This window comes from Pan troglodytes, chromosome 19, assembly GCF_028858775.2.
Source record: "Pan troglodytes isolate AG18354 chromosome 19, NHGRI_mPanTro3-v2.0_pri, whole genome shotgun sequence".
NCBI classification, from domain to species: Eukaryota; Metazoa; Chordata; class Mammalia; order Primates; family Hominidae; genus Pan; species Pan troglodytes.
Window position 1 is genome coordinate 19,920,391 of NC_072417.2, and position 26,590 is coordinate 19,946,980.

The window sequence follows — 26,590 nt, forward strand, 5'->3', positions numbered from 1 at the left end:
AGGGAAGGGAAGGAGAGGGCCAGTTTGAAGGTGACAAATTAATATTTTTTTTAAGAACACGGTAATTGCCAGGCACGGTGGCTCACGCCTGTAATCCCAGCACTTTGGGAGGCCAAGGTGGGCGGATCATCTGAGGTCAGGAGTTCGAGACCAGCCTGATCAACATGGAGAAACCCCATCTTCACTAAAGATACAAAATTAGCTGGGCATGGTGGTGTGAGCCTGTAATCCCAGCTACTCGGGAGGCTGAGCTACTCGGGAAGAATCGCTTGAACCCGGAAGGTGGAGGTTGCAGTGAGTCAAGATCACACCATTGCACTCCAGCCTGGGCAACAAAGAGTGAAACTCTGCCTAAAAAAAAAAAAAAAAAAAGAACAACAGTGATTAAACTTTCCTTAAAGAAGAGAGTATGATGAGCTCAGAGAAAGGGGACCTTTCCGTATAAAGAACATGAGACTGACTGGCTGGACACAGTAGCTCACACCTGTAATCCCAATACTTTGGGAGGCCAAGGAGGGTGGATCTCCTGACGCCAGGAGTTCAAGACCAACCTGGCCAACATAGTGAAACCCCATCTCTACTAAAAATACAAAAATTAGGCATGGTGGTGGGCACCTGTACTCCTAGCTCCTCAGGGGGCTGAGGCAGGAGAATCCCTTGAACCCCAGACGTGGAATTTGCAGTGAACCGAAAATCGTTCCACTGCACTTCAGCCTAGACAACAGAGCAAGACTCTATCTCGAAAAAAAAAAAAAAAAAAAAAGAATATGAGACTGTGAACCACTAATTGCTAATACTGATCATTTATCCCCCCAGATGAAGAGCATGATCTAGAAGAGGATGAGAGTGGCACTCGACGAAAAGGAGGTATAAGAGCTTCTAAATGCACAGGCACTGGGTAGGACATTATGGGCTTCTGATTAGAGAAAGCACCTTTCTCTGAGACTACAAAAATTACTGAACTCAATAATTAAGAGGGTACCTGTGTGTGAACCCCAAAGCCCCAAATAAAGTGACTGGGTAGGGAAATACCTAAACTTTAAAAGCAGCCATACATTCACTTTAATTAATGTTCCCAGAACAGCCAAGATTTATCCTAGAGCGGGTGGGAAGCCAAACCAGATATTTATTTTTTCCTATCAATATTTCTTATATCAGTACAGTGAAAATAGAATTGCCCCATCTCTAAGAGATCAGAGGATTGAGAATGGAAAGAATGGAAATGTCTCCTCTCTGAGAGGCCCGGAGATTGCAAGTTCAGAGGGGAATGGAAATGTGTCAGATCTGAAAAGTGAACACAGGGTGAAAGATAAAATTGCTTGGTGATGCTGACTTCTGATAGCCTGGTTTGATTCCAGGCACATTTGGAAATGAATATGTAACAGGTTTGTTGAATATAAAATTACATCTTATTCATCCCAGACTGTTAACCATGCTTCAGGCTGTTAGTGAGCCCATCCTTTCTAAGGTCAGATGCCCCTCTGAAGCCTCCTTAAGTGGACTAAGGACCTATTCCATGGTTGTCAGTAAAGGAATGCTGCACATTGCAAGGGCCACCTCAAGGACATTCGTTCCGTCAGCAGAGCCCTAATCATGACTGATTTAGATACTGGCTGATATTTTTCTTAGGGAGTCTATGAAAATCTTAAGCCTAGGAATTCTTGCCCTCTTTCCCTCCCTGCTCCTTCTCCATTATCTAGCCCTGTCTTTTCCTATTCTCCTCTCTCCTTTCCTTGTGCTTTTTCTTCTCTCCTTATCCATCCAGCAAAACCCCCATTTCTAGGTTCATTCTCTACAGAAAGTGAATACTTAAAAGGTTCAGGACCCAACTTCCTAAGGGTCCAGCTTCTCCCAGGGAAGAGAAGAGACAACGAAGATGCAGCCTCAGAAGTCATGCGCCAAAGCAGGAGAGAAAGAAAGCAGTGGAGGCGGGTGTGATGCACGGATGTGAGTGTAGCTGCAAGTACCTCATGACAGTGAACACATGTGATTAGGTCCATTCTGAAACCTATTTCCTTCTGTTGTCTACTTACTGTACAGAATTCCAAATGAAAATCTGTTCTGACCCGCCCATGTTCCACATATATCTTTTCTCAACCAACTTCCATCACCAGTGCAGAAAAGAAACACTTCATGTGGACAGCTTGGGTGGAGTAACTGTAAGCTTCCTATAGCCAATTTCATATTAAACTCCATTCAGAAAGCATTGATCTTTTAGCAAAGTCTAGAATCCAGTTTCAGACTCCTCCCTCATCTCATTTCCTCCTTCCACCTCTTTCTCTAAGGTTATATCTGGGAGGTGAGAGGAGATTTATTTCTTAACTGTTCCTACAGCTATAATTCAAGTAGGTTTAAAAAAAAAAACCTTTTGTTCCTCGTGCTTCCTGCCTCCAAAATAAGTGTTGTTAAAGTATAGCAAGCTCTGAATATGTTTCTATGGTTTACACTTCCCACCAGTTATAATGATTGGTGACTTAGTGATTAAAAAACAGGAGGACTTTTTGCTCTCTCTGCAGAATCTGAGGCAGGAATTTTTATTATTTGTGTTTACTTATTTATCGATTGATTTTATATACTGCCTTTTCTCCAAAGGCGCTATAGAAATGGTGAAAAATACATAAATCCAAATGTCATCATTTAGTTTTGTAACAATAAAAGATAGAGGTCTGGGGGAAGGGCAGGCAGCCCCAGTGAAGGCATTTAAAAGGCAGGGAGCTCTAGGACAGTGTGAATTCCTATGTCATAGACAAGCTACACAAGTTTGGGCTACTTAGTTTTTCTCAGGTATGTGTTTTTTTGTTTGTTTGTTTGTTTGTTTTTTGAGACGAAGTCTCGCTCTGTTGTCCAGGCTGGAGTGCAATGGCGCTATCTCCGCTCACTGCAACCTCTGCCTCCCAGGTTCAAGTGATTCTTCTGCCTCAGCTTCCCGAGTAGCTGGGATCACAGGCATGTGCCACCACGCCTGGCTAATTTTTGTACTTTTAGTAGAGACAGGGTTTCACCATGCTGGCCAGGCTGGTCTGGAACTCCTGACCTCAGGGGATCCGACCGTCTTGGCCTCCCAAAGTGCTGGGATTACAGGCATGAGCCACCACGCCCAGCCTTTTCTCAGGTGTTAATATGCTTTTGGGGAGAAAAATATATATAAGCAAGTTGACCTTTCCCTTCTTCCTTTTTTCCCAAAAGATGCTATGGCTAGCAGAGTTACTTTTAAAATCCAAGTACTTTTCTCCAACCTCGATGGATCCTGTTCCTTGAATGCTGTGCTTTTTTCTCTGATGGAATTGCTAACATTCTGAAGGCCCAACTAGATCTTATCAGAATAGGGGGGAAGGGATTCGGTTCATCCTTATTGAGTGTTAATGATCCTGTAAGATGTAATTTCTTTTATTTCATTCTGTTACCTAGAAAATCTATCACAGCCTTGTAGTATTGATTGCTCAATCTATAAAGAGCTCAGTTTACAGCATGACTGTTAGTAACAGGGTTATTTTAATGAGTGACTCTTCAACACCTCAGAGTTTCACTAAATTCCAACCCATCAGCCCATTAAGGGTCTTAGGTAATGAGAACTTATCACCTTTCCCTGTCATGAAAAGGTAACCTCCAGGTAACCAAAAATAAAACTTCCTCTGTGTTCGTTTTTTATAGAAATTACTGGCCATTTGTTTGCATGTGCTATGTCAAATAAAAAGCAACCCTGGAGGCACAAATCATCCTTAGATACATAAAATCCCTGACCAAGGAAAACCTGAAACAGACCCCTCCCACCCGTACCTCCTTCAGTCTGGCCCCAACCCCAACTCTGAAATTGTGGAAAAACTAAGCCAAAAGGAGACACAGACCACACTATTGTGGTCTTATAAGCAAATGATTGCTTTTAGGAGGGCCAAAAAATGGTTGCTTATACCATTCCATCTCTGAGGCCCCCTTCTCACTTTAGTGCGCGCCAATAGAGTGAACTACTACATGAAAGAAACAAAGGGAAACCACAGAGGTGTTTGCAGCTCTTACCTTTTGAAGCCTGTTTTCCAAGACCAAACATGAGCTGATTATTAACCAGCTAAAATTATGGCCCAATGAAAAGAGGAAATGACATGAAAATCAGAATCTGAGTATACCCCACTTCCAAATCATACTTATACCACTAAGATCATAGTAATTTCAAAACTCAAGATTAAAGGGCTATGAAATAAGCAAATGGTATTATCCAATTGCTCTTCCTCCTCTGGTGCCACAGTCATTGGGGGCTTGGCAAATATTTTCATAGCTTTCTTCTGAAATAGTTAATAAACTATCAAGGCTGGGCGCGGTAACTCACATCTGTAATTCCAGCACTTTGGGAGGCGAAGATGGGAGAATTGCTTGAGCCCAGGAGTTTGAGATCAACCTGGGCAACAAAGTGAGACCCTGTTTTCAAAAAATTAAAAAGATTAGCTGGGTGTGGTGGCATGCACCTGTAGTCCCAGCTACTCAGGAGGCTGCAGGGGGAAGATAGCTTGAGCCCAGGAGTTCGAGGCTGCAGTGAGCTATGATTGTGCCACTGCACTTCAGCCTGGGTGACAGAGCAAGACCCTATTTCAGAAAAAAAAAAAAAAGGAAAAATTGTCAGAGTTTACTTGAATGAACTCAACATGTTAGACCTTTCTGACCTGGCTTAAAGAACATTTCAAGTCACTTCCAATGGGTCACTACTTTGGCGTTTTTTGTCCAAGTCTTACCATCGCATCCTCTCGTAGGACTGGCTTTATCCATCTTCATGTTTTGTCTCTCTTTTCCATAACTTAAGAGGTTGTACTCAATGCCAGGCCTTATTGACACGATCATTTTAGTAATCAAGAAAATGTAAATAACATGCTGGCCTGCCTTTAGCCACTTTTCCCTGGTCACAGCCTGAATTCTGTTGCTACCCAGTGACTCCCAAACATAAGCTGAACTGTGGAAGGAACAGTCAGATTTTATTGTCCCTAAGGAAGGAGAAAGGCAGAGAGATGTCCTGGTCCTTTTTACCTTAAAACTTTGCTCGTCATACAGGCTAATTTTCAGCCATTGACTCTATCATCAGTAGCACCAACTTGGCCTCAGTTACAAGAGAAATGACTGTCACTAGTTGTAAAGAACCTGGCATGCAATGACAAATGCTTTGCAATAAATAGAAAAAAGAAACCAATACTTTTTTTTAACTTGTTCTGTTGCTACTCTTCTTATGACATTTTGGTTGCTTGGAGTTTAGCTTCCCTTACATAGGATAAAGAGAATAAGATGCTGCTTTTTTTTCTCCAGAAAAAGCCCTTCTCAGCTCTGCTAGCAATTTAAATGCAGTGATCATACCCATTAGCTTCTCTATCATTGTAATTGTTGTTAATTGTTATAACTGTTTTAGTTATTAGTGGTGTCATTATTGCTCTAGGTCCTCTGTCTGTTTTATGCTGAATATATTAGTGCTTTGCTTTTGAATTACCAGGCTTTATTTAGTGCAGAGTTATGTTTTTCAGAGAGACATTGAGAAATGCTGGCATTAAGCTTTATTCTTTTGTTTTTCATTCCAAATGGACAGACTGGAAAAAAAAAATTAGATGGAATAATGTCCTTAAAATGAGAATTAGGATGTTTTGAATTAATTAAATGGTCAGAATGCTGCACCATTTCTGATTTCAGACGGCTGCCAGAGTAGTGTAAGCCTGAAGGAATCTAAATCCAGCCCATAGAAGCAAGCCTCACCCTTGGGCTCTCAGTTCCTCTCTCTGCTCTACAGAAATCAAAGTCGGCCGGGCACAGTGGTTCATGCCTGTAATCCCAACACTTTAGGAGGCCGAGGTGGGCGGATCACCTGAGGTCGGGAGTTCAAGACCAGCATGACCAACATGGAGAAACCCCGTCTCTACTAAAAATACAAAATTAGCTGGGCATGGTGGCATGTGCCTGTAATCCCAGCTACTCGGGAGGCTGAGGCAGGAGAATCCCTTGAACCCAGGAGGCAGAGGTTGCGGTGAGCCGAGATCATGCCATTACACTCCACCCTGGGCAAAAGGAGCAAAACTTCGCCTCAAAAAAAAAAAAAAAAAGAAAGAAAGAAAGAAAGAAAAGAAAAGAAAGCAAAGTCTCCTCATGCATTCTCTTGTTTATAGGATGAGTTGGGCAGGTTTAGGGAGAAGCTGGACTAGCCCTGCAGACTTCTGCGCTTTTAAGCTCTTCCTGGTGCCAAGCTTCAGGAATGAAGCCCTCCTCCAACTTATCTCTTCCCCTCTTCAAGGTCTTTAACACCCACTTGGCCAGAAAAGCCTTTTCTGACCCCTCAAACTATGTTAGATTCCCTATTACACACAGTGTCCTCAACTTCTCCTTCACAGACATATCATAATCATAAATAAACATTTGTGTAACTGTTTTATCCATGGTGCTTCCCCGACTAGAAGGTACCCTTGAGAGGAGGGCTCATGTGTGGCCAATGTGGGATTCCCAGTATCTAACACAGTCCCTGGCATTTAGTAGGTACTGTATACATGTCTGTTGGATGATGAGAATGAATTAGTGAAGTTGCATGCACACATACACATAAATGCATATCACATGTGTGTTAAACAGGAAGTCTGCAATATGGAGTCACCTTGCCCAGCTAAGGAATTATCCCTCACTGATTTCCTTAATAGAGAATACTTCTAGCTAGCTAGCAAGTTCAAACTTTTCCCAGTTTTTAGCCCTTCATTCTGCCTGTTTTTTTGGAGCTGTTCTACTTCTGACAATCCCTATTCTTGGGCTGAGCTAAACCATCTCCTGGATTCCTGAACTCTGTCTTCTTTTGGCCTTTAATATCAAAGACCTTTTCTATCTTTATTTTTTTCCTGGAAGGCTTCTGTTTTTCTCCTAGCTTCTTGCTTTCCCTGTGATCTTTTGTGCTTTTAGAACAGATCTTTTTCCAGATGTTCTCCCAGGCCCATATATACCCAATGTCAAATCACTTTTTATGTATACACCAAAAAGGCGCTCAATATTAGGACCTATCCCATATCCAGGCACACAGTAGGGAACCGTACTCCAAAGTGACTATCTGCTAGGCCAGAAAAGACCAAGATAACCTTGTTAGTCTCCTTACCACTTAGAAATATTGTTATGGTTTTAGAATCTATTTTTACAAAAATGGTTTTCTCTACCATATATAAATCCATGAAAAATATTGATGTTAATATTCTTTCATTCCTGAATTTAGTCAAAATCTTGGGGTAATTAATCAACTCCATTAAAATGGAAAATTCATAATATATCCTCTGGGAAAACTACTTTCACTTTTCAGGGATTGATATTTCTCTATTATTTCATGTACTTAATATTTCCAAAAATGAATGCTTTGTTTATTCAATAACTAACATATTTCTTCCAAAGTATTTTTCTTCCAAACATATTATCAACTCTGTGGCAGAATGTTTTCACAGTAGTTATCTTGTTTGCTGCCCTCTGTTGTCTACTGCACACACAGACAATTTTATGTGTGAAGAAAACATGCCTGAATTTCTATATGGTTGACATTTTTACTTTTGTTTGCAATATCTGAGTTTTAACTAAATAGTGGTTGACATTTTTACTTTTGTTTGCAATATCTGAGTTTTAACTAAATAGTTCTCTCCCTCCTCTGTTTTTGTACCCTTTAAGATTCCTACCAAAGTTCTCTTCCAGAGACATATAGGGATTTTGTCCCTCCGTGCCTTTATTATTTAAATTGCTCATAAGTCAGGAATAAGTAGAAAAAAAGCAAATATAGGGAGGGTGTCTGTGCCCCTACTGCCCACTTGCCCTATCCTCAGCCACCAATACTATCACTGCTCATGGGAGGGTAAAATGAATAAAGGGAAAGGTGGAAATCTATAGAACAGAGTCCCCCAAAATCATGTGAATTTTAATTAGAACCCAGGACTCCTGACTCCCATCTATTGAATTTCATCTTTTGTAGGTGCTTTGTTCACAGCTCTGATACAGAGCACCCCAAGGAAAAAGGAGCATGCCTGGTCTAGTGGGCATTAGCTCTCCTGCCATTCAAATCCCCAGATCCTCTCCCACTTTGTACTCTAGTGTTTAACCTTTCCGGGTAGAAGATCAATACAAATTCTTCATTGTTAAGAATCGATGGCTGTCCTGTGGCATCATTGCCATCTAGTTCTGCTGAGAAGCTCAGTAAATCTCTCCAGCTGCTTCTAAAGCTTGGTTTGTCGTCTTCAGTTGCTTTCATTTTTAATGCAGATCACTTTGGTTTCTGTTCCCCCGGGGCTTGCAGATAAATCTTGGCAGACATGTTCAAGGTCTACAAATGAGATGCTGGAAAAGGGCCAGCCCACCCAGAATTTAGTTGTAATGGATGAGACACCCCCTTGGTTCCACTTAAAGACTGGGCTATTCGTTTCAGTATTTATTGGTGATTACCTCATATAGTACCTAGGTGGGAAGTTCCCAGGACGAAGTTCCTATGGACAAAGAAGGCCGAAAAGTGAGCTGTGATCCAGAAGCCTGCTGGCTGACTAAGCCTTTCTTGTAAATAGGCAGAAGTCACAGATTTACTCTGATCCTTCAAATGCATAATGAAGAGAAAAACTAGATAGTTAGTTGCCCTGGATCAGGAAAGTCTGGCGGGAAACCTCTGCACTGCTTACTTACAAACCAAGTGAAAAATTACCTGCCTGATTTTCTTTTATTAATAAATAAATATATTTATCATATTGTTGAACGGCATCCTACTAGGAGTGATCTGTAAATATTTAATGTTAGTTAATGATCTCCTTCTCCCATAGTCCTTTGCTCATGCTGAGTGTTTGGCTGTATCTCATCTCAACTCCCCTTAATCTGAGGTTTCCTAGGGGCAATATCAGAACCCTGGTTTCCATTTGCAGCAAAAACATGGGCTCCTCGGAAAAAATAGAGTCCTTTTAACTTTGATTTCTCCTCTCTTTGATCAGTAGACTATGCCAGTTACTACCAGGGCCTATGGGATTGCCATGGTGACCAGCCAGATGAACTGTCCTTCCAACGGGGTGACCTCATCCGTATTCTGAGCAAGGTAAGGACAGAAAGTGTGGGGCTTAAATAGAAAGTCAATTTTTTCATTCTTGATTTAGTCACCATAAACAGAATTATTCCATGTCATACACTTCACATGGCTCCCTCACAATATAAATTCCCATTTATTAATAATTGTTAGGAAAAGTTTTAAATGAAAATCCAGATTCAGGAACCATTTTCACATTTAAAACTACAAGGCTAGGCCAGGCGTGGTGGCTCACGCCTGCAATCCTAGCACTTTGGGAGGCCAAGGCTGGTGAACTGCCTCAGCTCAGGAGTTCAAGACCAGCCTGGGCAACATGCTGAAACCCAGTCTCTACTAAACTACAGAAAATTAACCAGGTGTGGTAGCACATGCCTGTAGTCCCAGCTACTTGGGAGGCTGAGGCATGAGAATTGCTTGAACCCGGGAGGCGGAGGTTGCAGTGAGCTGAGATCACGCCACTGCACTCCAGCCTGGCGATGGAGCAAGACTCCATCTCAAAAATAAATAAATAAATAAATAAATAAATAAATAAATAAATAATAAAAATAATAAAATAAAAAATGCAATAAAATTGGTATTATACCAAAACTATGCCAATCAAAATTTAATCTTTCTCAGGGACTTGTGCTTAAAGGTCATCACTATGTACATAATTTATTACCGTGTAATACTATTGAAAACATTCTGGCTAAGTAAGCTGCCTTCTTATTTCATTTATAGATAAACAAGACTGTAACATAATTATGTATGGGGGAGGAGTCAGAGCTCGTTAACTCAATTGGTTTGAGCAATTGCTGATAAGGCCAAGAGAGTGAATTCAATCCCACACAGGCCAGCTAACTTTATTCTCTTCCTCAGTCATAAGTTAACCGCTAGTTCCAGCTAACCATCTTACAAATAGTAGTGTTGACCATAAACAAACTGGTTTTTTTAAAAAAGGATGGATTATTACAGATCAATCACTGATGTGAAGAAGATTCAGAACTCATGGGCTACAGTTTGGGGGATCAGTAGCATCATGTTGGTAAAGAAAGACCATACATATTCTATAGGTGGGCTAAAATAATAGGCTCTGTCCCTAGCACTTATTAAAAAGTCCTCTCTCTATGCAGCCAATCAATCTCTACAAACACATTTTTGAAATAGGCACAACTTGCTCTTTAATTGCTGAGTATGTGGATTCCATAAGGGAAAACTGAAAACCCGTTGGTTATTAATCTGTCATTTATCGTTTATCTTTCTTCTTTTTTTTATGTGTCAGTATCTTTTATCTTTATTCTGTGAATTTTACTACCTTGGGCAAAGGTTTGTCTTGGTTTGAGATATACCATAAGCACCTTAGGAAACAGTCTATCTAGGTCTAACCCACAGCACCTTTCTATGGTTCCAACAGAATCAGGCCCCTTTAAATATGGACCCAATTCAAATCCAACCCTTTGTTTGCAAGAGAGTAGGAGGCCTGCAGGCCTTGTTGAGTGAGATCACAATCTTCTAGTGATTTCTCCTGGATCCTTAACTCAGTACCACCCTAGTGCCATTTCTGTGTGGCTCCAATACACCAAGAATAAATTGGAAGCAAAAAAGGGAGTGGACATTGGCCTGATTGGTATTTCAAATGCCCGAAAGCAAGGTTTGCCGTGTAATAGAATTTGTGTACATTACCACACTGGCATTACAGGGGTAATCGAGTTATCCACTCAGGTGTGACCAGGCCTCTGTTTGCCCAGAGCCTGCAGGTGAACAAATTAACTGTTTACATTGTCTGGAGGTGCCTGCAGCAGGAGGGGGGAAGAACAGAGCCAGACTGGCTGCTGGCCTTCTCTCTGTCATGATTATTTTGTTTGTTTTGCATGTCTTTTGCCTTTGTTAATGGCTTCTCACTGGGGGTCCCTTTCCTCTAGTTAGAAGGGTTGTGCGGTGACCTGTCCTGCAGTATGGAGCTGTCTGTGGTTACAGTGGCTATTGTATTTTTAAGAAATCTCAAAGAACATGGGGAACCAATCCAATCTTTAAAAAGAAAAAAAAAAACAAACCTCTTCCCCTTCTCTGTTACTAAAAGCTAACATAGGCCAGGCATGGTGGCTTACGCCTGTGATCCCAGTATTTTAGGAGGCTGAGGCAGGAGGATGCTTGAGCCCAAGAGTTCAAGACCAGCCTGGGCAACATAGCAGGATCCCATCTCTACAAAATTAAAAATTAAAAAAAAAATAGCTGGGTGTGGTGGTACATGCTTGTAGTCTCAGCTACTCTGGAAGCTGAGCTGGGAGAATCACTTGAGCCCAGGAGTTCAAGGCTGCCATGATTTTTGCCATGATTGCCACTGCACTCTTGCCTGGGTGACAGAGTGAGACTCTGTCTCCAAAAAGAAAAAAAGAAGAAAAGAAAGCAAATATATCAGGGTTTAATTCAATGAGAATACCTCACTGCCCTGTTTCTATCAGTTTCTTTCTCCTCTCTTCTGGAAGGTTCTGAGTCCATTTTCATCCTGTACCATTGTATTAATAGTAGCATATTTCTTTCCCAAAAAGCTACACCAGCTGGCTCCCTTCCCCATGTTGCAAATCCCTGCGTATCAAAGAGGAAATGAGAAGTTAAGAGCTCAGCTGAACTTTCCCTCATGAAGCTGCATTCCAGTTAACATTGGTTTGGGGAGCATTTCAGTTTTGATTCACCTGTATTATATTACCTAATTCAATAATAGTCCTTGGACAGGAGGGAACCTTAAAAGGCCACCCAATCTATTCATCGCCTTGCTTCTAAGAAGCACAAATGAACAAATTCAAACAGATAGAAAACGAGATTCCACTACCATTCCCAGCCATCTGTCTATTCAGAAGTTCAGTAGTGCCTCATCTCTGGAATTTTCTCTCAAATAGATCCTAATTTATTCCCACTTTAGCCTCAGCTGCCTTCTTTTGCTGGGGTCCGTTACACTCTGCAGCTGCCTCTCACGCCTGTAAGGACAGAACTGACCCAAGTTGAATTTAGTCCCGGAAAGTGGTGTCTAGAAAGCTCTATTTTACTTTTCTTTTTGTCCAGTAGAAGCTCTGTTGGACAAGAAGGGCCTGCTGTTTAGGAATCTAGGGAAATCCGTTTCCCTGAGAGACACGGATGCAGCTGTGTGCAGCTCAGCTTAAGTGGACTTGTTTCTTCACCTGTTAAAAGAGAGCGTGGAGTTGGATAGCATCTAAGAATCCTTCTACCTCAGACATTCCCATTCTAAATATGGTGGGCCTGACACTGCAAAACTGCTAAAGAAGTTCCACACAAAAATGTGTTTTAGCTTTAATTACTTATTCAGTTTAAACAAAAAAGAATTTTTTTAAATTACCAGCTCTTTTGTTTTCAGTTCTCATAAATACATCTGGTTTCCCCCTCTCTCTCTATCTGATAAAAGTATTCTGAAAGGCAGAGTCCGGAGTGCAGAGGTTAGAGGATCTAGAAAGGGAGGTGAGATGGAGGTGGCAGGGGAAATGAGGATGGTAGCTTTAGTCGTAGGCTCCTGCTGCTCCCTGCGGTTTCTTTTTTTTTTTTTTTTCTTTTTGAGAAGGCGTCTCGCCCTGTTGCCAGGCTGGAGTGCAGTGGCGTGATCTCAGCTCACTGCAAGCTCCGCCTCCCGAGTTCACGCCATTCTCTTGCCTCAGCCTCCCGAGTAGCTGGGACTACAGGCGCCCGCCACCTCGCCCGGCTAATTTTTTGTATTTTTAGTAGAGACGCGGTTTCACCGTGTTAGCCAGGATGGTCTCAATCTCCTGACCTCGTGATCCGCCCGCCTCGGCCTCCCAAAGTGCTGGGATTACAGGCGTGAGCCACCGCGCCCGGCCTCTGCTGTTTCTTAATAGTCACCCAAGCATGATCCAACTTTGAATCTTAGAAGCCTAGGACCAAACTCAGGAGAATCTTTTTTTTTCTTTTTTCTTTTTTTTTGAGACAGAGTCTCACTGTGTGGCCCAGGCTGGAGTGCAGTGGCACAATCTCGGCTCACTGCAAGCTCCGCCTCCTGGGTTCACGCCATTCTCCTGCCTCCGCCTCCCGAGTAGCTGGGACTACAGGCACCCGCCACCATGCCTGGCTAATTTCTTTTCTTTTCTTTTTTTTTTCTTTTTGTATTTTTAATAGAGACGGGGTTTCACTGTGTTAGCCAGAATGGTCTGGATCTCCTGACCTCGTGATCCGCCCACCTCGGCCTCCCAAAGTGTTAGGATTACAGGCGTGAGCCAGCGCAACCGGCCCAGAGGAGAATCTTTTAGTCTTGCCTTTGGGCAAGAATGATCACAGAAAGAGAGCTATTTATCGCATTTTTTTTTTTTTTTTTTTTTTTGAGACAGAGTTTTGCTCTCGTTGCCCAGGCTGGAGTGCGATAGCATGATCTTGGCTCACTGCAACCTCCACCTCCCGGGTTCAAGCAATTCTCCTGCCTCAGCCTCCCAAGTAGCTGAGATTACAGGCTTGCACCCCCATGCCCAGCTAATTTTGTATTTTTATTAGAGTCAAGGTTTTGCCATGTTGGCCAGGCTGTTCTCGAACTCCTGACCTCAGGTGATCCACCCACCTCGGCCTCCTAAAGTGTTGGGATTACAGGTGTGAGCCACCATGTCCGGCTATCCCTTTTCAAAAAAAAAAAAAAAAAAAAAATTATCCAGAGAAGATGATTGACTGGGCAAGAAAGATGCTCCCCGGTGGCTAGGTGTGGTGGCTCATGCCTGTAATCCCAACACTTTGGGAGGCCGAGGCTGGCAGATCACCCGAGGTCAGGAGTTCAAGACCAGCCTGGCCAACATGGTGAAACCCCGTCTCTACTAAAATACAAAAATTAGCTGGGCGTGGTGGCGGGTACCTGTAATCCCAGCTACTCGGGAGGCTGAGGCAGGAGAATCTCTTGACTCTGGAAGGCAGAGGTTGCAGTGAGCCGAGATTACGCCACTGCGCTCCAGCTTGGGCAAAAGAGCGAGACTCCGTCTCAAAAAAAAAAAAAGATGCTCCCCAGAGATAACCAAGTGCCCATCACCTGTCCTGTTCTCAGGGAAGCAAGTAAGTGCCTGTAACAGACGGGTTATTTATGACCCTGGGCAAAAATCTCCTAATCCTGATCATCTTCAGTTTCCTCACCTGTAAAAATTGGGAAATTTTATATTTATACATTTGTTGTGATGTTTACATTAGAGAATTTGTGTAAGGAAGTGCCTGGCATGTAGGAAGTAGGAATATTTCCTTCCCTTTTCTAATAATAAACTTTTGGATCAGTGTTGGGCACATACTAGGAGTTCAATAAATTATTGAAAAAGAGATGATCTACAGCACAAAAGTCGCTCACTTGGATACAAAAAAAAATACCCAGTGAAGAGGCCTACATGAAAATCCACCATGCCTTTCCTGGTCTGAGAGCTTTCGTCCCTGACAGATTATTCAAACTTCATTTTGTGGAGAGACCAGAGCCACACATCCAAACTCTGAAATAGTAACCAGTGGCACAGTCAGCAGGAGGACTCCCACTGACCTCCCTGCATCACATCCATGCATTCCTTGGCCCCATGCAGTGTCATGCCCACTTAATTCACTGAATTCCAATTTGGGTCTCAAAATATATTAAAGGGAGATTTTAATAACGAAGCAGATCTGTGCATCCAGCGGATGTTCCTGTGTTCCTTTTGGACTCAGATATTTCTGAACAGCTTTTTCTGGTGAGGGACTAAACTTCCCTTCCTCCCCGGAGCCAGGATGCAGCTCAAGCCACCGCGGGGTGTTTAGCGCTCTTCAGTGGCTCCAGATTGTGGCGCTGGTGCAGGTCTCCTCATACGTAACCAATGGCTCCTGAGAGCCTGCGTCTCGTAAATTACTTCCCACGATGCCGGCGACCACCGCAGAATTCAAGTTTGAATAGAGCAGGGAAAAGGTGTTTGAAAGGCCTGTTCACTCAGCTGCATTTTAATTTCCTTTTCAATCTTGTCCCAATTAATTTCACAGAATTAATCTCACAGAAGCAAACTCGGCAGCATTGAGGCTGCGGTTTTAGCGTGGCGGTCGCTCTGCCTGAACATGAAATAGGAGCTAATATAAAAATCCATCTGCTGTGTTTGAAATACACGCCGGCTGCTGCTCAGTCCTGTCTGACATTCCAAACATCAACAGCGGGGAAAAGTGATTTGGGAGTTAGTGGCCATCAGTACTTGGCAGGGGTTCAACAACAGGTGTACTCCAAAAATCCATTCGGCCTGGGCACCAGGCATGACAGGGCAGGTGCCGAATCACCCGCCATGTGATAGTGTGGTGCCCTGGCTTAGTTCCTTTTATCTGCAGATTGCAAGGCCCTTTTGTGGACCAGCACCACTGTGGTCACTTGTTTTTGTTTCTGTTTTTCTTGAGACGGAGTCTCTCTCTGTTGCCCTGGAATGCAGCGGCGTGGTCTCGGCTCACTGCAACCTCTGCCTCCCGGGTTCAAGCGATTCTCCTGCCTCAGCCTCCTGAGTAACTGGGACTACAGGCAAGTGCCATGGCACCCAGCTAATTTTTGTATTTTTAGTAGAGACGGGATTTTGCCATATTGGCCAGGCTGGTCTCGAACTCCTGGCCTCAGGTGATCCATCTGCCTCGGCCTTCCAAAGTGCTGGAATTACAGGTGTGAGCCACTGTGCTTGGCCTATGGTCACTTGTTATAAGTGGGAGAAAAAGAGGTAAGAAGCCTCTATTTGGATAAGACAAGTCACAAGTCCTAGCTTTCAGAAAAGTGACCCTGTCTTCTTGGCTCCAGTGTCTCTCACTAGGGAACATTCTTTCCAAATAATAATAATGCTTGTTGGCAGGGCGTGGTGGCTCACCCAGCACTTTGGGAGGCCGAGGCAGGTGGATTGCCTGAGGTCAGGAGTTGGAGACCAGCCTGGCCAACATGGCAAAACCCCATCTCTACTAAAAATACAAAAATTAGCCAGGCATGGTGGTGCGTGCCTGTAGTCCCAGCTACTAGGGAAGCTGAGGCAGGAGACTCGCTTGAACCCGGGAGGCAGTGGTTGCAGTGAGCCAAGATCATGCCATTGCACTCCAATCTGGATGACAGAGCGAGACTCCATCTCAAGAGAAAATAAAAATCATCATCATCATCATCGTCATCATGCTTGTTCCACTATTCAAGATAACTTTTTTTTTTTTTTTTTGAGACAGAGTCTTGCTCTGTCACCCAGACTGCGAGACTGGAGTACAGTGGCACAATCTTGGCTCACTGCAACCTCTGCCTCCCGAGTTCGAGTGATTCTCCTGCCTCAACCTCCCTAGTAGCTGGGATTACAGGCTCAAGCCACCACACCTGGCTAATTTTTTGTATTTTTAGTAGAGATGGGGTTTCGCCATGTTGGCCAGGCTGGTCTTGAACTCCTGGCCTCAAGTGATCCGCCTGCCTTGGCCTCCCAAAGTGCTGGGATTACAGGTGTGAGCCACCATGCCCAGCCAAGATAAGACTTAAACGCCCATTTTTTAAAAAAGCATCCTGTTCCATAAGTTATTTATGGTGGTAACATGAGCTGTTCAGAAGATAAAGACAAATTAAAGAGGGAAAGAGAAGCTCTTTTTCAATTGACTAGGAAGGAGAAGAGGCCACTGGGTGAGATCTTCCATTTAAGGTAAACTGAGCCAGTGTACATCTCTTGGGCTTGGGTTGTGTGCCTCATAAATTGGTCTGAGGCTCTTCCAAGGAATTTTCCTGTGCCTTATTTCCATGGAAAGCAGCCTTGGAGCAACAAGTTGGGTACACATAAGATTTATACTTACACGGTGGCTTAGCTAGGGTGGGAAGGTATTCTCATGGCCCAGACACACCAGGATCTGGGTCATCTTCCTTGCTGATGGAATTGATGTGGAAACAGGGAGCCATACAGACAAAGTCAAGTTTAGCGTGGAACACGTGATGCTGTCAGATGGTCATGGGTCTTATGTGGAGAAGAATGGACTTTGTCACCCTGGACTGCAGCTACTTAAACTCAGATGGGATCCTGGCTCCACAGCCAGTCTAGTCATCTGAATGCGGCAGGCCTGCGCCAGCACACCTGGACTATGTTAACACAACACTATGTCAATTATAATGGGAGTTTTAACCCGGTTTTCTCCACCTACTTCCTCAATGGGCTACTTAAAAGAATGGAGACCTTTCCCCTCCCTTGACCCCGTTCTTTCCAAAAGAGATTTGTATGTTGTAAAAATTATCTTAATGCAGCAATACTTCCTCTTTTAAGTGTGCTTAGTTGAATGTGACAACAACCCTCATAAAAACAGATAAGTAATTCCTTCAATTGCCTTAAATGAAGGATTTCTTTTTCTTTTTCTTTTTTTTTTAAATTTCAGGGCTCTGAGGGAAAGGAGGTGTTTGGTGACATCTAGTGTCCATTTAGGACTTCCTCAGGCACCATACCCTCTGGTTGGCTGAGTGGGGGATGGGTGGGGGGTTATCTGGGAGGTAATTTAGGGGTAGTAAGTGGGGAGAATATAGGCCTGGGGCACAGGCTGCCCAAACAGTGTGATGAAACTGATCAATGCCTGTCAAAGAGCTATTATGCACCTCTGACCTAATCAAAGGGGTGGGTGAGGGGATCCTATGGCAAAGTATCTTTTCTTATTTATGATGGTATGAAAGAGAAGCAGAAGCTGTCCCCACCACCCCATTTCATGTTAACAAGCAGGTCAACACTGTGCTGTGATGACGAAGATGATGATGATGGTGTTTTCTCTCATTAATAACCCCTATGGGAGGCAACAGAGTTAGGAGGATGGGAATGGGATTTGGGGTCAGCTGGAAGGCAACGGTCATATACCGGTCAAATTCAGTAGAGGCCATTCCTTTCCCCCAGACAGGAACCAATCGTCTAGAACAAACCCTGGCAGCCTCATTCCTTCCAGGTAATTTTTATAAATGAGGGGACACCCATTCCAAGAGAGGACAAAAGGGAGAGGGTGTTTATGTGTGTGTGCATATGCATGCATGTAAACCTGCTAACAAGAGGCCCAATTGCTCATCAACCCATCCTGCAAACCCTGACCATTTATTCTAAAACCCATTTTTTAAAAAGAGAATAAAATTGGCATTTTTCTGTCTAATCTATTTATTCCTAAACAGTTGTCCTGGACAAGACCTTTCACTTTTCTCTCTCTCTGTGTATGTGTGTGTGTGTGTGTGTGTCCATGTGCACACAGTTTTCAGTTGGGGAAAAGTCCAGACCAGATAATTAACTACGAAGCCCAGAAAGAAACGTTTACCTAGAACCATATAAGCCACGGCAGGGTTAGGTTAATGCTCAGAATTGCCCGATGCTTTACAAACTCCAGTGTAAAAAATTCCAGCCATTTATTTTGCAGTGAATTTATAACAAATGCTGTTAACGTCTTCGTCTTTTGACAGAGGTAATAATAAATTCACTGTTAAAGACGGTAGTTTAATTCCTTATACCTCCAATACTGCACAGAATAAACCATATTCATCACTGAGTAATTTTTTACCACATAAATCTTTAAAACTAACCGGTGAAGGCTGCGGAAACTGAAATATTGTGAATTTATTAGATATGCCCATGTAGTATTGGATTCAGAGGTTTCCATTCGAATATATTATGGGGAAAATTTGTGTCTTTAACTGTGACATTCCCTCCATTCCCCACCGCCAGTATTATAACAAGCAGCTCCTCCAGAGTCAACTGCACATTTATTAGACAGAGATTTAGTAATAAACTCCCCACTAATCTGCCAAAGAGGCTGGATGACATTTTGGTGAGATGCCCTATTTAAAAGGAGTCACAAAAGCTTTGTTTCAGTATAATTATTTTCTCAAAAGAAACTCAGCCTCCTCAAACCTCTTCTGCCACCATTTCTTGGTATTGCATGATTCAGCTCTCCAACCAAACTAGCAAAATATTGAAACAAAGTATAACCTCATTGCTAACATACAGGGCAGTAACTTCTATGGAGGTTATAGGATTAGTTATGCAAGACTGAAGGTAATTGATTAGAACACAGAAAAGCTTAAATTTGCAGACATTCCCAGATGTATGGTATTTAAGGCTAATAAAAAGATCATATTGATTCTCAAATTAGAAATAATAGAAATGGTTTCAGAAAACTAGTTATTTAAAAACTTTCATCTTGACATATGAAACGTTAAAGATGCAATTAAATCCTCAGATTTGAACAAAAATCATTTTACTCTACATATTAATTTTGAGTGAAAATCTGTACCTGATAGATGAGAATATTCTGAACCTTTCTCATGATTTGCTAGTGAAGTGACAATGAAACTAACCAAGTATATCAAATTGTAACACCCTCTCCAGTTTCATTAAGGAAACATTAATATTGCTAAAATGAAAAATATTTTTTTCTTTTAAATGCAGAAATGTTCATGATATTTAGCAAAGAGAGTCTGCAGTTTCTCTGTTCCTGATAATATTCTGTATTTGGGGAGAGTTCCAAATACTAAGAACTTACATGGAGCATTGTGAACTTTACAGTTTTTTAATAAAATTGGTTTCTAACTATTAAACAAAGGAGAAGAATCTCCTGGCAGTGCAAGGCTGTAGCCCATCCGAATAATTGTTAAAAGACAGAACCCAGCTAGAAAGATAGGCATAATACCAGCAATTAATATTCAGCATTTCACATTATAGTCAAGAGGATGTGTTTTTCTTTGTGATGTGGCTCATAAGCTAAGAGTGTTGGGAGCCAGACTCTGAACTCTGTCTTCTTTTTGTGGATGAGGATTAAGGAGGAAAAAAACAGCGACGACAATCCTGCTCCATCTGTAAATGAACAAACATCTTGATTTTATAGCTATTTGCTTTGTAAAACTAAGGAATGAAACAAAAATTACTGGATGCCTAAGTAACACTTTAATTCTGAATTCATTTACGCTATAGCTATGTAGTTGTCACAAACCATAATGCAGTATTTAATTAAAATAACAGAAGTGCATCTAGATATGTCCTGGGGTAGCTGTCACCAAATTATACTCTATGCCATCAGTATTTTATTTATGAAATGGCAGATTCTAAGGTGCAACTAGGCTGATACAAAAGCATGAACATTTTAAACTTGCATTTTTAGAAAGGCTCTTTTTTTTTTTTTTCCTGCTGCGTCTTTAAATGTTTTCCTTCTTCTATCTTTGGAAGGGGAGGGAGGTTAGTGTGATTGTTTAAAGATCTCTCTAAATCTTGCTTTTCAACTGTTGACCTCCTAAGTCTTCTGGCTGTGAAATCCCCATCTGTTGTCATGGAAAGGCTTGCGAGGTTCACAGGAGCCACAGCAAGTGTGGGACATCTTAGGCAGAACTTGGACGTGGATTCCAGGAGGGTAGGGAAAACAGCAAACCGTTTCAGACTCTCTGTGCCTGTTCCCACATAATCTTCCTTGCACCTTTTTCCACCTATAAATACCCGTTGTCGTGTACACGCTTGCTCGCTCTACTTTGTGGATGTTCACATGCAGACATACTGCTCTTTTTCATAAGCGCATAGCATCTATCTTATACGCACCCACCATCTATCTCCTTGTTCACATTGGCTGTCCCATCCACCTCCTTGTCTGCAGAATTATGTTCAGCAAGGTCCCGATTTATAGGAAATAAATAATGAAAATGGAACGGACTGGGAAAGATAATCGAAACATTCAAATTGTTATTTTTCATTGTACTTTACACAAACAGAGCATCTATAAACACCTAGAAAGGGTGTTGGCTGATCCCTACAAAGCAATGCCTTTTGAAACATTGTAACCAAGGGGGTCTCTACACCTTTCCTGTTCCTCCTCTCCTGCTTTTTGATGCTCACCATTTTTAAATGGTAAACAATGCTGTGTTATTATTTTCATTCTTTCTGCTTATTTATCCTGTCTATAATGACAAGTTTTTGTCATCACTTATCCTCTACAAGATAATCCTCAGAATTACAAAACAGAAACAATAATTGCAATCACCTTTTTAAAGAAAAAAGCCCTTGTATTTGCTGTATAAAGATATTTGGATAATGGCATCATCGGATCACAGCCTGATCCTACAGCAAGGGTCTTTTGGAGAGTTTCTTCTACACACTTGTAATTATTTTAGCCCCTTTCACAGGTCACATAAAAAGTTAATTTCAATCGCTGCTAATTTCCGTCCAACAAGAGTGCAGTACTTTAAACCACCCAAAATAATTGGATTCAAAACAAATTTAGGAAATTGGGTGTGCTAGAAAGCAAATAAAGATATCCTTTTGGTAAGGAGGAGGGTGAAAGTAGTAAAAATGGCCTTTTTTTCCCCTTCTTTCCCCTTCACAACTTTGCCATTAAAGTTGCACCTACAGCTAGAAGTTTGTCCGTGAAAAATGGTCATTTTGTTTCTCTGCTCAAAGAATGTTATTAAAATGCTAATTTAAAAGAAAAAGGAGTTAAATATCTAGCGATGGTGCATTCTAATTGCAACCATAATGAGCTCTCTAAATGTGCGTGCCCCTGACACACACAGAGCATAAACAGCAGTAAACAGATCATTAGTACCCACGTTCATTTATTCTGGCGACCTTACCATGACCCCACCGAGGGTAGGGTGAAAAGCAGGTGGATCTGGCTGTGACACCCCCTAGAGGGATCCAGGAAATGAAGCTATAAGCGGTTGTCATGGAAACGCCTATGTGTGCAGATGATGTAACACACCGACAGGCTGTAGGGCTCCGCAACTGGGACGTTGCTTTTCCCTCGCCGGAACAATCTTGAGGATTAAATTATTCATTTCTTTAATTCACAAAGCAAAAGGAATCCTAATTTTCTTGGTGATGTGCAACTCTCTTCCATTTGTCTAGCGTCTGGAACATGGTGACTTGTCATCCCTCTTTCTCCAAAACCCACCCCAGCTAGACCCAAATTGCTGAATCTGGCGCAATCAAGTGGGGAAAGGCAGTGGAAATCTGACACCCAACATCTCTACTTAAGGAGAGAAAAATCTAAGGTTTTAAGCTAAAATTAAAAATATAGACAGAGTCCTCTCCTAATGAGGGCATGTTGACCAGAGACTAAATGTATACTTGTCCTGAATGAGATGGCTTTGTTTAGAGTGGAGCAGAGACAGGGTTGGCCCTGGGAACCAACAAGCTGGTACCTGATGCCAAGAGTGGAAAGGAGAGAGGCTCCAACCCCAAATGAACACATCACCCTAGCATACCTTATGTGTGCTTTCTAGCAAGGTGCAAGGAAAAGAGATAAGAGAAAATGAGCATCTGCTCACCCTCCCATGTCCATTTGAGAGAATCGAGATTAATAAAAATAATTCTTTGGAGAATGATTCCACTCTATCCTACCCTGTTTTGCACCAAACAACCTCAATAACCTTAAGGCAACAGTAGAATAACTTTTCTTCTTTTTTTTAAAGGAAGCAGAAAAGACGATCTCTGGAAATTATTTTAAAATAAAAAATCTCCCGGCCTGCGCCTCCCCCAACACCCCCTCCCCATTGCACTTTAGATGAACCTGTGATATTGTAGCAATGGCCCTTGAAGTGCAGTAGGGAGGTGATTTAGGAGAATATTAAAGGCAATGTGGAGATTCAAGGCGCCTCTCTCAGGGAGATCTGGAGAAATACGCAGCACAGATGGGCCGAGCAGATTAAACATTTCCGTCACATTGTTTCCAAATTGTGTTGTGGTGCCTGAGGCTGGTACTGCGGTCAGAGCAAAACAGAGCGGTGCAGAGCTGCGCAGTTTATGGAATACATATTAATACGCCCGTCTCACATGGTATCACAATTCTATCAGCTCCGAAATGGTGCTGTCTCTATTGTTCCTGACTTCTGCACTTGGCACCTTGTTTTCTCCCATCTGCAAAGTGTTTACCTTCCCTCTATCCCTTCTTTCTTCTTTAGGTAAAGTTGTGTGCTTCTTTTCATTTCTCTTTCTTTACAGCCCTATTTCACCTTTGCTCCTACCTTCACAGCTTGATTGTTTTGTCACATACACTTGCACACACCCACTCTGTGTTTTGCACACATTTCACCCACAACATGCAGTGTGTGCACAGGCCCGGCACACCTCCGTGGCCTCAGCTTGATCATTATCCACTCCCACCCTGTTCAGGACATAAGCTTCACCTTTAAGGCTGAATGTTCTCTCGCACTCAAGTGCTCTGAGACCCTCCATCTAGAGAACACTTTCCTCTTCTCAGAACACTTAGCTCAGGGTGCGCTTTGTGGAGTTGTCACCATGACCCACCCCCCTCCCAACTGCTGTTGCTGACTACCCAGCCTTCCCATGTCCCCCTTCTCACACTTGCATACTTTCCCCTGTATCCAGGCCCATCAATCTCCAGGTTAGCAAGTTCCCTGAAATGTAACAATAAATAAAACTAGCTCAATTGAGGCAAATTTAATGATTCATTTTTATTATGATTTATAGACCAAAACTCTGAATAATGGAAAAAGAGAAAGTGATTGCCAAGAACTTAAAACAGATTGTAAAACAGCCTGGAGAGGCTGCCACGCTACCCAAGGTTTCAGCCAAGTGCTGAGCTTCGATCCTTTCACAAGTTCCAACATCACTAATCCACCGGCCACCCAACTCACCATTTCCTTTCTCCTTCTGGAAAATCTCTTCATAAAACTATCTGTGCTGAAAAATGGGCACTTTGTCTTTGGTGAACAATTCCTGTTCCCAGCCTTATTTTTCTCGGCAGTTAGAAGGATGCTGATTTGGAGCCCTTAGTTTATTTCATAGGGTATGATATCCTAAGAAAGCATTATATATCCAAAGCTGGATTTTAGGAGTAGAGAATTTGTGGGGAAATCCAGAGTAAAAATACGATGTCTGGGACTGACCCTGGAATAGTACAAGTTACTCTGCTTAGGAATTCAAATTTCCCATCTTAACTAATAGCAATGTATGATGCACAAACACTAATAAGAGAAATAAGCAATCATAAACCAATATTTCTGTGATTGATTGACCTTCCATACATATATCAAGCATTTACTAATCTTTCGGGTTAGGGGCTGATAGACTGTTCTCTTGAAGATGCATCCTCTTGTTTATAAGCACTGATATAGGGAACTTTTATGGTAAAAAGAACAAAAAAGTATGAGATATTTTCTGGGAATCTTGTTCCATGGAGACTTGGAACCCAATTCAATGTGAAAAGAGAATGTTTCTGTTAGGAGCTTTCTCCAGGGAACTGACAGTGTCAAGCAGCTTGCTCCAAGCCATTTGAATGGAAACTATGAGAAGACACCACAACTCTGAAGTCACAGTTAAACAGATGATGCCTTGGCCAGGCGCAGTGGCTCACGCCTGTAATCCCAGCACTTTGGGAGGTGGAGGTGGGCAGGATCTCTTGAGGTCAGGAGTTCGAGACCAGCCTGGCCAACATGGTGAAACCCCGTCTCTACTAAAATACAAAAATTAGCTGGGCGTGGTGGCGGGTGCCTGTAATCTCAACTACTCAGGAAGCTGAGGCAGGAGAATCGCTTGAACCTGGGAGGCAGAGGTTGCAGTGAGCCGAGATCGTGCCATTGCACTCCAGCCTGGGTGACAAAGAGCAAAACTCTGTCTCAAAAAAAAAAGAGATGATTCCTTAAAAGAGGTACACAAGAGCAGTCGACCTTTGAGGAGGAACAGCCTCTTCAGCTGGAGGGCTGAAGCCCATGAAATCCAGCATGGAAGCAGTGAGGATTCTTGATTCCCCTTCATTGTTTTTTTTTTTGTTTTAAATGGAGTCTCGCTCTGTTGCCCAGGCTGGAGTGCAGTGGTGCAATCTCGGCTCACTGCAACCTCTGCCTCCTAGGTTCAAGCGATTATCCTGCCTTAGCCTCCCGAGTAGCTGGGATTACAGGTGTGCGCCACCATGCCCAGCTAATTTTTTTGTATTTTTAGTAGAGATTGAGTTTCACCATATTGGCCAGGCTGGTCTCGAACTCCTGACCTTGTGATCCACCTGCCTTAGCCTCCCAAAGTGCTGGGATTACAGGCGTGAGCCACCGTCTCCGGCCTCTCCTTCATTGTATTTTTTAAAAGCAGGGGCCTGTGTGTGGGGGGCGCGAGGATACCCACCCTGGGCCAAAGTACAGATCCAGCCCATAAAGACCATTGTATTTTTTTCCCATAGAGTGCCGGCTGGTAAACTGCAAAGGGTTCATAAACCCTTTGAGAATCTGATGAAAGTTCTGGGCCTCACCCCAGAGACGAGGCCTACGTACACATGCACACAAAATTTTACACCAGTTTCAGGAAGTTCAAAGATTCCTTCACATCCATCCACAGAGAGGCCAGGGGTTCACAGACTCTGGTTTAAGAATCTGTGCCCTGGAGGATGGTGAGTTCCTTTTGTTGGAACAGCCTAGGATTCACTGAGCCTAGAAATTGAATTCTCATCCCAAGACAGGATGGTCATTCCAGGTCATGTCTGTGCTACTCCAGGGGAGCCATGGAAGAGCTTATACAAATAGGAACCAGCAGGGAGGAGAGAAATTAAAATGTAGCAATCATGGAGTAGGGGTATTTAATCTCTTTTAAGGCTTATGATAGGCGCCTGCTGGTTTTCCCCCGATATCCCCTGACACCTACTGACAGGGTATTTGCAGCACCACACAGGGACTCAGGGCCCTGTGACAGGAGGAGCACTGAGGAGGTCCATGATAGTCTTGAAACCATAAACAGCAATAGGAAACCACTGGAGGCAGAGTCAAGCTGTGCAACATGCCCATTGTTGGTGGCCATACTGCTTTTTGTTTATAGAATTTGCTGTTCTTTTTATGGCAGGTTTGGTAGGGTTTTTTTTTTTCCTTGTTGATGGAGATTAGCATAAATCCTTTTATGGCAGTGTGAAATCTGCCATAAACACTTAGATTGTTGCTGATGGTGAGCGCTGCGTCTATTTCAGGTTCACTCAATGCTTCATTCATCCAGACCAATAGTTTCTAGAGCCATATAATGGAGTCCAAATAGCCAACTTTTATTTTTAAGACTTCTTCATGTGGGTTGTTCAAGGAGGTGGGGCAAGGTTGGTATTGAGAGAAGCAGATGTTTAGTCAAACCTAGAAATATTTATGAGGAGAACAAACCATACACTGTGCTTATTTTAGATGAAAGGTTTCTAAAAAGACTTTGTGGCAAGAAGCAAGCCCTGATGGAAAGGTTTGTGGTTTTTTTTTTAATAACTTTTTATATTCTTATCTAAAACATCTTCATTGAACAATTTTGTATAATTTAAATCTTAGCCCTACCATTGAGAATATATGTAGAGTTATGGAGTAGTGAGCATGTATAATTCTGAAGCCCTAACACGGTCACTTGTAGATGTGCATCCCTACCTTGAAGACAGAAACACTTCCAAATTGAGGATTTCAGGTCTCCTGGGAGCCTCTCAGCATTTTTCCAATCTTTCCAAACAACTGGGCAAAGAGAAATCAGACTTTATAGAAAACATTGATCCCAGAAATTCAGTTCTCTTTGCCATCCTAAAACTAAAACTCAAGAATCAGCAACTTAAGAAAAATGCAGTAAATTAGCACCTTTAGACAGGAGCAGGGTTCATTCAGAGCTGGGGTCTGCCTGACTGAGCCAGTACTCTCTCCAT

At 42.5% G+C, this 26,590-nt stretch overlaps 1 protein-coding gene and 1 non-coding gene across 29 annotated transcripts in view; both read left to right on the plus strand.

Annotated features, from left to right (window-relative positions):
• The window catches only part of SKAP1 (src kinase associated phosphoprotein 1), a 296,523-nt gene that overhangs the window by 258,740 nt on the left and 11,193 nt on the right, over positions 1-26,590 (plus strand). For 8 of the 28 annotated variants that reach the window (XM_523821.8, XM_054671234.2, XM_063798308.1 and 5 more), the window contains 2 exons: positions 817-867; positions 8,943-9,043. In XM_523821.8, the coding sequence (XP_523821.2) occupies positions 817-867; positions 8,943-9,043 (152 nt within the window). Of the gene's footprint in view, positions 1-816; positions 868-8,942; positions 9,044-14,995; positions 17,308-26,590 lie in introns of those variants that run through there. The other 20 variants (XM_009431825.4, XM_063798306.1, XM_063798315.1 and 17 more) reach the window with 7 other exon arrangements.
• On the plus strand, positions 14,734-14,817 carry MIR1203 (microRNA mir-1203). The gene has a single exon (NR_035575.1). It is a non-coding gene; the product is annotated as a microRNA mir-1203 (primary transcript).